Source organism: Anolis carolinensis, unplaced genomic scaffold (assembly GCF_035594765.1).
Source record: "Anolis carolinensis isolate JA03-04 unplaced genomic scaffold, rAnoCar3.1.pri scaffold_18, whole genome shotgun sequence".
Lineage (NCBI taxonomy): Eukaryota > Metazoa > Chordata > Lepidosauria > Squamata > Dactyloidae > Anolis > Anolis carolinensis.
Window position 1 is genome coordinate 333,542 of NW_026943828.1, and position 13,546 is coordinate 347,087.

General features: G+C 44.5%; 3 protein-coding genes across 4 annotated transcripts in view; 1 reads left to right on the plus strand and 2 right to left on the minus strand.

Annotated features, from left to right (window-relative positions):
• The window catches only part of LOC134294628 (zinc finger protein 135-like), a 188,194-nt gene that overhangs the window by 89,964 nt on the left and 84,684 nt on the right, over positions 1 to 13,546 (minus strand). The window lies entirely within an intron of this gene.
• The window catches only part of LOC134294633 (zinc finger protein 850-like), a 64,005-nt gene that overhangs the window by 46,650 nt on the left and 3,809 nt on the right, over positions 1 to 13,546 (plus strand). The gene's annotated exons all lie outside the window — the stretch shown is intronic.
• Positions 6,002 to 13,546, minus strand: part of LOC134294615 (zinc finger protein 850-like) — a 162,834-nt gene continuing 155,289 nt past the window's right edge. Inside the window, exon 2 of the mRNA XM_062966185.1 lies at positions 6,002 to 9,360. Within this exon, the coding sequence (XP_062822255.1) occupies positions 7,195 to 9,144 (1,950 nt within the window). The 5' untranslated portion in view covers positions 9,145 to 9,360 and the 3' untranslated portion in view covers positions 6,002 to 7,194. The remainder of the gene's footprint in view (positions 9,361 to 13,546) is intronic.

Consider the following 13,546-nt stretch of genomic DNA (forward strand, 5'->3'; position numbering starts at 1 on the left):
TCCTGTCCATCAACGGAGCTCCTCCCCCCTCCCTCCCTCCCCCCTCCCTCCCTCCCTGGATGGCTTTGGGGGAAAGTCACCTTGATTTATAGGAATTATAGTTCACCTACATCCAGAGAGCACTGTCAATGCGAACAACAATAGATTTGCACCAAATTTATTTATTTTATTTATTTACAGCATTTATATTCCGCCCTTCTTTCTCACCCCGAAGGGGACTCAGGGTGGGTCACATGACACATATAGGCAAACATTCAATGCCTTTTAACATAGAACAAAGACAAACAAACATAGGCTCCGAGCGGGCCTCGAACTCATGACCTCCTGGTCAGAGTGATTCATTGCAGTTAATTACAGCTGGCTTGATCTCCCGCCTGCGCCACAGCCCGGAAATTTCAAATCCAATCATTTATTTCGGTCATAGACCAGCACAGGAGATAAAGGTCACAGTTACATACAAACTTGGTATGTTTAGTACATTTAAAATATAAAGACATTAAAGCACAATAACCGGGGGGGGGGGGGGGGGGGTGAGGAGCGGAAGGGGAAACGGGGCAAAACATACAATGCAGAGGTCCATCAGCCAGTTATAGAACCAAGAGAGAGGATCACTGGAGACATGGGTCACTTTTGGGACCCATCATCCCCTGGCGGACTTTGTAGGCACAAAACTTTGCAACATTGTCGGTTGTAGCTGAATGAGTATCCACAAGCAGCAGGGAGGGATAAAAGTCTCCTGAACGGCCTGGGTGCTTGTGTATCAAAGGTAAGATAAGCCTGGTAGGCTTTGGGCGGGCCTTTGGGAGTTGTAGACACTGGGATTTATAGTTCGCCTGCATCCAGAGACACTGGGACCACCACCGACAATAGACCGGGACCAAACGTGGCACACAGAACCACCAAGACTAACTTAATATCCTGGAGGGGTTTGGGGGGAACTGACCACCGTGGTGGGAGCTGTAGTTCACCCGGCAGCTAGTGAACTCCTACTACGAAGATGCACCTAGAGAGCACATTTGCCCAGTATGACACACTTTAACCAGTGATGGAGTTTGTCTCCATTTTCCATCACGTACACCAAATTCCCAGTTTCATCGTCTTGAACAAAGCTTACGTTACATTTACATTTCAACTGATTCTTTGTTTATCAGGTTCTATTATATTTCCATCAGACCATATCATTAGCTGAACAGTAGTAACAAACAGACACCCCATTCCTGTTTCTTGTGTGAATGTATCACATTACCCATGTTGTTAACCTACATGTACCATCTTTCATGTTTATAGCACACGTGGTCCTATCTGTGTGAGGTGTGGTGGGCACACGTGATCTGCTTCCCGTGCTTCCCATTGTGTTATATCCATTGTGGTGCTTCCTTTATAAATCTTTGTTTCTGAGCACAATATCTTACTTGACATAAAATAAGGCATCCAGAATATCCCGTTGACTACGAGTTATTGTTATATCACAAACCATTGTCTGAACTGTGCCATGTTTTCAAATCCAGACTTAATAATTCAAGTTTCCAAATTTTATCTTCTATTTATTAAAAGTTATTAACTTGAAATCTGTATGAGCCAAATCTTCCAACCTTCCCGTTTGTGTGAACGTGTTTGCATGACTTCCCAGCAAAGCAACCAGACGTGGTCTCTGAAGGGCCTCCTGGATCTCACGGACCTCACTCTTCCCTGAACACTCGGCATCCAAAGAACAGGAACCCTTTGGGTCCAGAACAAAACAAGCGGATGCCGGATCTGGACCAAACTGGGCACACAGACCCAACATGGCCAACTGTGAGGGTTTGGGGGTGGTTGACCTTGGTGTGTGGGAGTTGTAGTTCGCCCTGCATCCAGAGAGCATTCGGAAGCCCACCAATGACAGATGGGCACCAAACTTAGCACACAGAACCCCGATGACCAGCAGAAAACACTGGAGGGGTTTGCGGGATAGACAAGGCAGTGGAAAAGAAGAGATGGTGATCAAAGCAGTGAATACATGTTGTATAAAGCATAATAGGAATAAGAATGTCTGAAGGAAGACAATGGAATCCAAACCCATGCCACCAACAGCGAAGAAGGAAATGATCTTCAAAGGCGCTCTAGATTCAACATTAAACCCCATTTTGGGCCAAAAACAGGTCTACCAACCCCTCCAGTTTCAGCCGTTTTGACCCTTATAAATCCCCAACAGAACATACTGGAGGGTTTTGGGGACTGACCCACGCGTGTGGGAGTTGTAGTTCAACCTGCGAAACAGTTACCTACCTAGACACACAACTGAACTAACAAACAGACGTGGACACGTGTCTAAAAGCCTCATTCTACCTGTTAATTTTTATTTCTCATTATTCTACTATAATATACAGTAACTAGCTGTGCCCGGCCACGCGTTGCTGTGGTGTTGTCTGGTGGTGTTGGTGAGAACTTGCTGAGGTAGTGGTGGTATTGAATGTCTGTTGTATGGTTGTCCTTATGTTTAGTATGCATTTGGTTGTTTGTGTACTGTGAAAGTGGTGAGGATAGAGGTGGTCTATGTCCCTGTGTAGTATTGTATAGTATTTATATGTTGTTCATGTGTTGTGAATGCTTGGATTGTGTCCTGCTGCATAGTAGAAAGCGTTGGGCTGGATGTCCCTTAGGGGTCTCTCCAAACTCTTGTGCCTGTCCCCTGGGCTGAGTAGGTTGCTAGGAGACCAAGTGGGCGGAGCTTAGACTTCTAACTGGCAGCAATTGGATAAAAACAATTATTCCTCTCCCTGTAATTAGGACTTTATTTTTCTTTTCTTTTTGTTGTATCAACCTAGAGCCATGGATGATGGGTTGTATTGTCAAATGTCAAGGTTGGGGGGCCTGTAGTTTTGTTGTTTTGTCTGGTGCCATGATGCCATCACTCTTTTATATATATAGATATTGAACTATACCACTGTACTGTAATATTATAAGTAATATATAACATATAATTAATATTATTGTATGGTATTACAGTAGAGTCTCACTAATCCAAGCTAAACGGGCCAGCAGAAGCTTGGATAAGCGAATATCTTGGATTATAAGGACTGATCAAGGAAAAGCCTATTAAACATCAAATTAGGTTATGATTTTACAAATTAAGCACAAAAACTTCATGTTATATAACAAATTTGACAGAAAAAGTAGTTCAATACTCAGTAATTTTATGTTGTAATTACTGTATTTATGAATTTAGCACCAAAATATCACGATATATTGGAAACACTGACTACAAAAATGGCTTGGATTATCCAGAGGCTTGGATAAGCGAGGCTTGGATTAGTGAGACTCTACTGTATTATTAATATTATATTGTATAAAATGATAATATTATTATCAATATCATATGTACATAGTAAAAGGTAAAGGTTTTCCCCTGACGTTAAGTCCAGTCATGTCTGACTCTGGGGGCTGGTGCTCATCTCCATTTCTAAGCCAAAGAGCCGGCGTTGTCCATAGACACCTCCAAGGTCATGTGGCCAGCATGACTGCATGGAGCACCGTTACCTTCCCGCCGGAGCGGTACCTATTGATCTACTCACATTGGCATGTTTTCGAACTGCTAGGTTGGCAGAAGCTGGAGCAGCAGCGGGCGCTCACTCTGCTCCCAAGATTTGAACCCAGGACCTTTTGGTCTGCAAGTTCAGCAGCTCAGTGCTTTCACACACTTCGCCACCGGGGTTCCCCATATGTATATACAATATATTATATTATTAAAACTGATATAAAAATATTATATTACTAGCTGTGCCCGGCCACGCGTTGCTGTGGCTTAGTCTGGTGGTGTTGGTCAGTCTACATTAGGTTGTATTTATGCTGTTACCTTCTTTATACTCACATTAGTCGTAGTATTTGAAGTCTGTTACCTTCTTCAATTTTTGTGTTGATTGATAATTGCTTGAGATCCCTGTTGTCTTTGGTTTGTTGTTAGTTGTAATGTCTGATTCTGCTGAGTGCCGTTTATATTTTTATTGTGGTACAATAGTCCTTTTTTTGTTTTGCCTGTGTATGTGTTTATTATTATTGTTGTTGTTGTGGTCATGAAGGTTGGATAAGTTAGATGCTACTGTATTGTTTTTTGGAGGCCCAGTGTAGCACTAACTGGCCTCTCAGCCTCAGTGCCTGGCTGTTTCTTGCCTGTGATGGTGTTGATTCTTATTGTTGTTGTTGTTGTTATTGTTATTATTGTAATTGTTTTTTTTGAGGCCAAGTGTGAATGTAGGGATTGGGGAGGTGGATGAGTTGTGTTGTCAAATTTGGTATTTGTTATAGTCACAATGCGTTGTTGTGAGTTTTGTGGGTCTGGATTGTGGTTTTGTGGTGTAGTTGTGTTGTTACAACCGGGAGAAAAGGCTTTTGTGTTGTGTTGTCAAGTTTTGTATTTCTGGGGCGTTTAGTTGTGCACCAAGTTTCGTATTTCTGGGGCATTTAGTTGTGTTGTTATAGTCAAGATGCATTGTTGTGAATTTTGTGGGTCCGGATTGTGGTTTTGTGGTGTGGTTGTGTTGTTACAACCGGGAGGCAAGGCTTTTGCGTTGTGTTGTCAAGTTTTATATTTCTGGGGTGTTTAGTTGTGTGCCAAGTTTCGTATTTCTGGGGCGTTTAGTTGTGTTGTTATAGTCACGATGCGTTGTTGTGAGTTTTATGGGTCCGGATTGTGGTTTTGTGGTGTGGTTGTGTTGTTACAACCTGGAGGGAAGGCTTTTGCATTGTGTTGCCAAGTTTCGTATTTCTGGGGCGTTTAGTTGTGTTGTTATAGTCACAATGCGTTGTTGTGAGTTTTGTGGGTCCTGTGTGGTTTTGTGGTGTGGTTGTGTTGTTACAACTGGGAGGCAAGGCTTTTGCATTGTGTTGCCAAGTTTTGTATTTCTGGGGCGTTTAGTTGTGTTGTTATCGCATGATGCGTTGTTGTGAGTTTTGTGGGTCCGGATTGTGGTTTTGTGGTGTGGTTGTGTTGTTGTAACCTGGAGGCAAGCCTTTTGCATTGTGTTGCCAAATTTCGTATTTCTGGGATGTTTAGTTTTGTTGTTATAGTCACTGCGCAAACAACTTTATCATTTTATATATATAGATTACTTCCAGAATGGAACGTACAGAGTTCCCTCACTACTTCACGGTTCACTGTTTGCAGATTCGCTGTTTCGCGCTTTTTCAATAAACTCTAAAAGCCTGTTATAAATCCAATAAAATTACAATTTACAGCCTGAGGAAGGAGAAGCCGAAGGGAGAGAAAAGGAGCCCAAGCAGCAACAGGAGATGGAGGCGATTTATCAACACACGATTTGTTGATAAAGACTTAAAATAGTGTAGAACTACAGTAGAGTCTCACTTATACAACACTCGCTTATCCAACCTTCTGGATTATCCAACGCATTTTTGTAGTCAATGTTTTCAATACATAGTGATATTTTGGTGCTAAATTCATAAATACAGTAATGGCAACACAACATTACTGCATATTGAACTACTTTTTCTGTCAAATATGTTGTTAAACATGATGTTTTGGTGCTTAATTTGTATAATCATTACCTAATTTGATGTTTAATAGGCTTTTCCGTAATCCCTCCTTATTATCCAACATATTCGCTTATCCAACATTCTGCTGGCCCGTTTATGTTGGATAAGTGAGACTCTACTGTACAAAAATAATGTATAAATATATAGCATCCCAACTTCGCGGATTTTCACTTACTGCGGGTGGTCCTGGAACATAACCCCCACGATAAGTGACGGAACACTGTATTTTAGTTCAATCTTTCTACAATTCTTCTTAGGCGATCCCTCGTAGTTCGAGGATGATGGTCTTCCAGTAATTTTTCTTGGAAGATGCCTGTGCGTGATTTTTTTTAATGTGTGGAGGTCGGTGCACGGCCGGTCAACACACAGTCTTCACAGAGTGAGGTTCCAGCAGTGGTGTGAATACACAACGACAGTGGCTCCTCAGTCTGTTGCAGCCTTCTTCCACCTTCACAGCAATTGTAACATAATAATAAATAATAATAATCAAACTTTATTTATATCCCGCCACCATCTCCCCGTGGGGACTCGGGGCGGCTTACATGGGGCAGAGGCCCAAACAACATAGAACAAAACATAGGCAACATAATACAAATCACACTATAAAAAGATAAAACAGTAATACAATATATCAATTAAAACAAAAATACAGGATAAAAATTGCATTTAAAACACATAAATGGTAAAATCGTAATAAAAACGGGATAGATTATTAAAAACCCTCTGGGGCTGATTAATTAATGACTGTATCTCCAAAGGCCTGCCGAAACATCCAAGTCTTCAGTTGTTTCCTGAAGGAAGGTAGAGAGGGAACCAACCTCATCTCCCTGGGGAGGGAGTTCCAGAGTCGGGGAGCCACGGCCGAGAAGGCCCTCTCTCTCGTCCCCACCAAATGCAGTTGTGAGGAGGGCGGAAGCGAGAGGAGGGCCTCCCCGGAAGATCTCAGCGAATGGGTGGGTTCATAGGGGACGACGCGGTCACGAAGACAGGCAGGTCCCGAACCGTAATAATAATAATAATAATACTTTATTTATACCCCGCCACCATCTCCCCAATGGGGACTCGAGAGGGGGGGCTTACATGGGGCCATGCCTAGAGCAAAACAATATAACAAGTATAAATACAACATAACATAGAGCAATTAAACAATACAATAAGTAATAATATACAATATATACTACAACGCAAATCAAAGAAACAGTAAAAACAGGGCCGGCCACATGAATACAAAGATACAAACTCGGGTGAGAAAGATAAAGGGAATGGAGACCACGGGGAGCAGGGACATACGAAACCGTACCATGTTATCCTCCGCCTGCTCCGCCGTTGAGATCTTAGGGTCTTCGGATTGTTCTTGGTCTGGATCCTCCCCTGTGGCCACTCCTGGGAGTTCATGACTCCGGTGGTTGTGCCCGCAGGTTCACTGGAAAACGCAAGCCCCCTCACCATGACAAGGTGACAATCCATCGAGGGGGCTTTCTACAATACATCACATGTGATGAAATGTCCCAACTTTGAGCCCGCATTTCCAAAATTTGCAAGAGTTGCTTTTCTACGTGTTAGAATGACACTCTGAGGTCAATTAACACCATTCTCTCCAGGGTGAATTCTATGAAGTCTATGTATAATGTTATTTCATGAAAAGCTCTGACCACATTCCATGCATTTTTACGGTTTCTCTCCAGTGTGAGTCCTTTGATGCAAACGTAGAGCTCCACTCCGAGAAAAGCTCTGTCCACACTCCAGGCATGTATAGGGTTTCTCCCCAGTGTGAGTCCTTTGATGTCTACGTAGATTTGAACTATGAGTGAAGCTGTGTCCACACTCCAGGCATGTATAGGGTTTCTCCCCAGTGTGAGTTCTTTGATGCGAACGTAGGCCTGAACTGTGAGTGAAGGTCTGTCCACACTCCATACATGTATAGGGTTTCTCCCCAGTGTGAGTGCTTTGATGTGAACGTAGGCCTGAACTACGAGTGAAGGTCTGTCCACACTCCAGACATGTATAGGGGTTCTCCCCAGTGTGAGAGTTTTGATGTCTACGTAGATTTGAACTATGAGTGAAGCTCTGTCCACACTCCAGGCATTTATAGGGTTTCTCCCCAGTGTGAGTTCTTTGATGCGAACGTAGGCCTGAACTGTGAGTGAAGGTCTGTCCACACTCCATACATGTATAGGGTTTCTCCCCAGTGTGAGTGCTTTGATGTGAACGTAGGCCTGAACTACGAGTGAAGGTCTGTCCACACTCCAGACATGTATAGGGGTTCTCCCCAGTGTGAGAGTTTTGATGTCTACGTAGATTTGAACTATGAGTGAAGCTCTGCCCACACTCCAGGCATGTATAGGGTTTCTCCCCAGTGTGAGTTCTTTGATGCGAACGTAGGCCTGAACTACGAGTGAAGGTCTGTCCACACTCCAGACATGTATAGGGTTTCTCCCCAGTGTGAGTGCTTTGATGCGAACGTAGGCCTGAACTACGAGTGAAGGTCTGTCCACACTCCAGACATGTATAGGGGTTCTCCCCAGTGTGAGTGCTTTGATGTGAACGTAGAAGTGAACTATGCGTGAAGCTCTGTCCACACTCCAGGCATTTATAGGGTTTCTCCCCAGTGTGAGTTCTTTGATGCGAACGTAGGCCTGAACTACGAGTGAAGGTCTGTCCACACTCCAGACATGTATAGGGTTTCTCCCCAGTGTGAGTGCTTTGATGCGAATGTAGGCCTGAACTACGAGTGAAGGTCTGTCCACACTCCAGACATGTATAGGGGTTCTCCCCAGTGTGAGTGCTTTGATGTGAACGTAGAAGTGAACTATGCGTGAAGCTCTGTCCACACTCCAGGCATTTATAGGGTTTCTCTCCAGTGTGAGTCCACTGATGTGAACGTAGATGTGAACTATGAGTGAAGCTCTGTCTGCACTCCAGGCATTTATAGGGTTTCTCCCCAGTGTGAGTCCTTTGATGTGAACGTAGGCCTGAACTTTGAGTGAAACTCTTTCCGCACTCTGGGCATGTATAGGGTTTCTCCCCAGTGTGAGTCCTTTGATGTTGATGTAGTCCTGAACTCTGAGTGAAGCTCTGTCTACACTCCAGACATTCAAAGGGTTTCTCCCCAGTGTGAGTCCTTTGATGTAAACGTAGGCCTGAACTACGAGCGAAGGTCTGCCCACACTCCAGACATTCAAAGGGTTTCTCCCCAGTGTGAGTCCTTTGATGTTGACGTAGTCCTGAACTATGAGTGAAGCTCTGTCCACACTCCAGACATTCAAAGGGTTTCTCCCCAGTGTGAGTCCTTTGATGTGAACGTAGGCCTGAACAACGAGCGAAGCTCTGTCCACACTCCAGGCATTTATAGGGTTTCCCCCCAGTGTGAGTCCTTTGATGTGAACGTAGGCCTGAACTACGAGCGAAGGTCTGTCCACACTCCAGGCATTTATAGGGTTTTTCCCCAGTGTGAGTTCTTTGATGTGAACGTAGATGTGAACTATGAATGAAGCTCTGTCCACACTCCAGACATTCAAAGGGTTTCTCCCCAGTGTGAGTCCTTTCATGCCGTAGCAGATGGCTCCTCCAACTGAAGCTCTTTCCACAGTCTAGACATGTAAAGGGTTTCTCCTCCATGTTGACAGTTATGATTGACTGCGATATAAACACGTGAATGTTCCCTTTTTCTTTCTGATCAAAATTGAGTTTCACAAGATTGGCACCTAGAGAGGATTTCTTCTTCCCGCAGGATTTCTTTCATTATTGCCCTTTGGTTTCCAAATTCCTAAATCTATACTAGATACTGGTAATTTCTTTTCATGCCTGTGGTGACTTCATAGGGTCTTCATTTCCCTGATCAAGAAAAAAGAAGCAAAAGGTTAAACACGAAGCTGCAAACTTCCTTTATTTCCAAGATGATCCTCTTTTCCATTCAGGGCTCATGTTGAAAATGGAAGAAATGGAGATATAAAGGGTCTCAAGGACACACGGAAATAAGCAAAGGTGATCACAGATTGATGGACAATAAGGGATGGATTCAGAAGGAGAGAAGAAAAGAAGGGAGGGAGGATGAAAGTGAGTGATTGATGGAAGGAAAGAGGGATGGATGGAAGAAAAAGGGATCTTCGTACAATACTAAAGAGCCACATTGATTTTTTTTGCTTGACCTAAACACAGCTAAAGAAACAAAAGGCAGACAGTCAGACAGACCATAGACGGGGCGTCATTCACTGTGAATAAAGGGTTTCCATGAATTACCAGCATAAGTTAAATATTAAGAGGCAAAGTGATCCCTTTATTGATGATTTCATGAATGTCTAGATTCCCTTTCAGGCCACAATCATAGAATCATAGAATAGTAGAGTTGGAAGAGACCACATGGGCCATCCAGTCCAACCCCCTGCTAAGAAGCAGGAAATCGCATTCAAAGCACCCCCGACAGATGGCCATCCAGCCTCTGCTTAAAAGCCTCCAAAGAAGGAGCCTCCACCACGGCCCCGGGGAGAGAGTTCCACTGTCGAACAGCTCTCACAGTGAGGAAGTTCTTCCTGATGTTCAAGTGGAATCTCCTTTCCTGTAGTTTGAAGCCATTGTTCCCTTGTGTCCTAGTCTGCAGGGCAGCAGAAAACAAGCTCCCTCCCTCCTCCCTATGACTTCCCTTCACGTATTTGTACATGGCTATCATGTCTCCTCTCAGCCTTCTCTTCTGCAGGCTAAACATGCCCAGCTCTTTAAGCCGCTCCTCATAGGGCTTGTTCTCCAGACCCTTAATCATTTTAGTCGCCCTCCTCTGGACGCTTTCCAGCTTGTCAACATCTCCCTTCATCTGCGGTGCCCAAAATTGGACACAGTGTGATTCCAGGTGTGGTCTGACCAAGGCAGAATAGAATAAGGGGGAGCATAACTTCCCTGGATCTAGACGCTATTCCCCTATTGATGCAGGACAGAATCCCATTGGCTTTTTTAGCAGCCGCATCACATTGTTGGCTCATGTTTAACTTGTTGTCCACGAGGACTCCAAGGTCTTTTTCGCACACACTGCTGTCAAGCCAGGCGTCCCCCATTCTGTATCTTTGATTTCCATTTTTTCTGCCGAAGTGAAGTATCTTGCATTTGTCCCTGTTGAACTTCATTTTGTTAGTTTTGGCCCATCTCTCTAGTCTGTCAAGATCGTTTTGAATTCTGCTCCTGTCTTCTGGAGTGTTAGCTATCCCTCCCAGTTTTGTGTCGTCTGCAAACTTGATGATCGTGCCTTCTAACCCTTCGTCTAAGTCGTTAATAAAGATGTTGAACAGAACCGGGCCCAGGACGGAGCCCTGCGGCACTCCACTTGTCACTTCTTTCCATGATGAAGACGACGCATTGGTGAGCACCCTTTGGGTTCGTTCGCTTAGCCAATTACAGATCCACCTAACCGTAGTTTTGTCTAGCCCACATTTTACTAGTTTGTTTGCCAGAAGGTCGTGGGGGACTTTGTCGAAGGCCTTACTGAAATCCAGGTAGGCTACATCCACGGCATTCCCTGTATCGACCCAACTCGTAACTCTATCGAAAAAAGAGATCAGATGAGTCTGGCATGACTTGTTTTTGGTAAATCCGTGTTGACTATTAGCAATGACCGCATTTGTTTCTAAGTGTTCGCAGACCACTTCCTTAATTATCTTTTCCAGAATTTTGCCTGGTATTGATGTGAGGCTGACCGGACGGTAATTGTTTGGGTCGTTCTTTTTTCCCTTCTTGAAGATAGGGACCACATTCGCCCTCCTCCAATCTGCTGGGACTTCTCCCGTTCTCCAAGAACTCTCGAAGATAATTGCCAGTGGTTCTGAAATAACTTCCGCTAGTTCCTTCAGTACTCTTGGGTGTAGCTGATCTGGCCCTGGGGACTTGAATTCGTTTAGAGAGGCCAAGTGTTCCTGGACAACTTGTTTCCCTATTTGGGGTTGGATTTCCCCCAATCCTTCGTCCATTCCGTGTTGCTGAGGTTGAAGATGGCTTTCTTTTTCTGAGAAGACCGAGGCAAAGAAGGCATTAAGTAGTTCTGCCTTTTCCCTGTCCCCTGTCGCCATCACCCCATCTTCTCCTTGCAATGGCCCTATCGCCTCCTTTTTCTTCCTTTTTCTACCAACGTAAGCAAAAAAGCCTTTTTTGTTGTTTTTTATGTCCCTGGCAAGCCTGAGCTCATTTTGCGCTTTAGCCTTGCGAACCTTTTCCCTACAGGTGTTGGCTATACGTTTGAATTCTTCTTTGGTGATTTCTCCCCTTTTCCACTTCTTGTGCATGTCACTTTTGAGCTTTAGCTCAGTTAGAAGTTCTTTGGACATCCATTCTGGCTTCTTTGCACTTGTCTTATTTTTCTTCTTTGTTGGCACTGTTTGCATTTGCGCCTTGAGTATTTCACTTTTGAAAAACTCCCATCCATCCTTAACTCCCTTGTTTTTTAATGTCGGCGTCCATGGAATGCCGCTCAGTAATTCCTTCATTTTTTGGAAGTCAGCTCTCTTAAAGTCCAGAATGCGTGTTTGACTTGTCTTAGTTTCAGCATTCCTTTGTATTGCAAACTGCAGGAGCACATGGTCACTTGCCCCTAAGGATCCAACCACTTCAACTGTGTTGATCAGGTCTTCCACATTTGTTAAGATTAGATCAAGAGTTGCTGATCCCCTTGTTGCCTCTTCTACCTTCTGGACCATGAAATTATCTGCAAGGCAAGTGAGGAATTTGTTGGACTTTGTACTCTTGGCTGAGTTTGTTTTCCAGCAGATATCGGGATAATTGAAATCGCCCATGACTACTATATCTCTTCTTTGTGCCTGTTTGGTCAGCTGTTGACAGAAGGCTTCATCAAGTCCTTCATCCTGACTCGGAGGTCTGTAGTAGACACCCACGACAAGATCTTTTTGAGTCCCGGTTCCCTTGATTCTTATCCAGATGCTTTCAAGCTGGTTTCCCGGATTACAGTCTTGCATTTCTTCCTTCCTTCCTTCCCTCCCTCTCAGGCTGCCCTGTTCCCTCCTCTCTCTTCTCCACCTCTTCCTCCTTCTCCTTTGGGCCGGGATCACAGGGGTGGGGAGGGCCAGAAGCTTCCTTGGGGCAACAAGGCTGCAGTTGAGGGAGGGCAAGCTCATGCTTCACCAGTGGCAGATGCGCTGAGGGAGAAGCACCCGGCTCCTCCTCCTTGTCAGCCACAACATGGCTTTGAATTAGCCAGTTAGGAATGCAGGTCCTTGTTAGCTTGGAAGATTTATTTGGGAAATGTGGCCGGAGTGACCCTTTGAGATGCTGAGGAAGCAGAGTGGGGAGTCCCTGTGGCAGGGGAGATAATGACGTAATCAATAAAGAAATCCTTGTTCCTTTGAGCATTTAGCACAATGCTGGTAATTCACGGAAACCCATGATCCAGAATATGTTACACCCTTGAATGTGGGAAGGAGTTCTGCCTGCCTGCCTGCCTTCTGTTCCTTTAACCACGTTTGGGTCTGACCCAATGAAATGGGTGTGGCCCTCTAATATGGGGGAAAGGGTTCAGTTCCTTCCTTCCATGATTCCTTCCTTCTCTTATCCTGTCCTTCTGTGTTTCCTTCCTTCCACCTTTCCTTTATTCTTTCCCTTTTTGCTTTGTTTACCTTGAGCCAGAGGTATGCGGCTTCATGTCTAACCTTTTGCTTCTTCTTTCTTGACCAGGACGTGAGAGTTCTCTGGAGCCACCCCTGCCGTGATGGGAAACGAACCAGCTTCTAGTCGATATTAAGGCATTTGGAAACCAAAGTGCAGGCAGGAAACCAGTCCTCTAGGAAAAAGGATTCCTCTCAAGGGGCTGATCCTGCTGAATTCCTACATTCACTTTGGATTCTAGAGTAGAACCGTAGAGTCGGAAGAGACTGCATGAGGCACCCAGTCCAGGCCTCTGCCGTGCAGGAAAAGTGCAAAGTACCCTGGACAGATGAGTATCTAGCCTCTGTTTAAAAGATTACAAAGGAGCCTCCACTACATTTTGAGGCAGAGAGTTCCACTGCTGAACAGCTTTTACAGTCAGGAA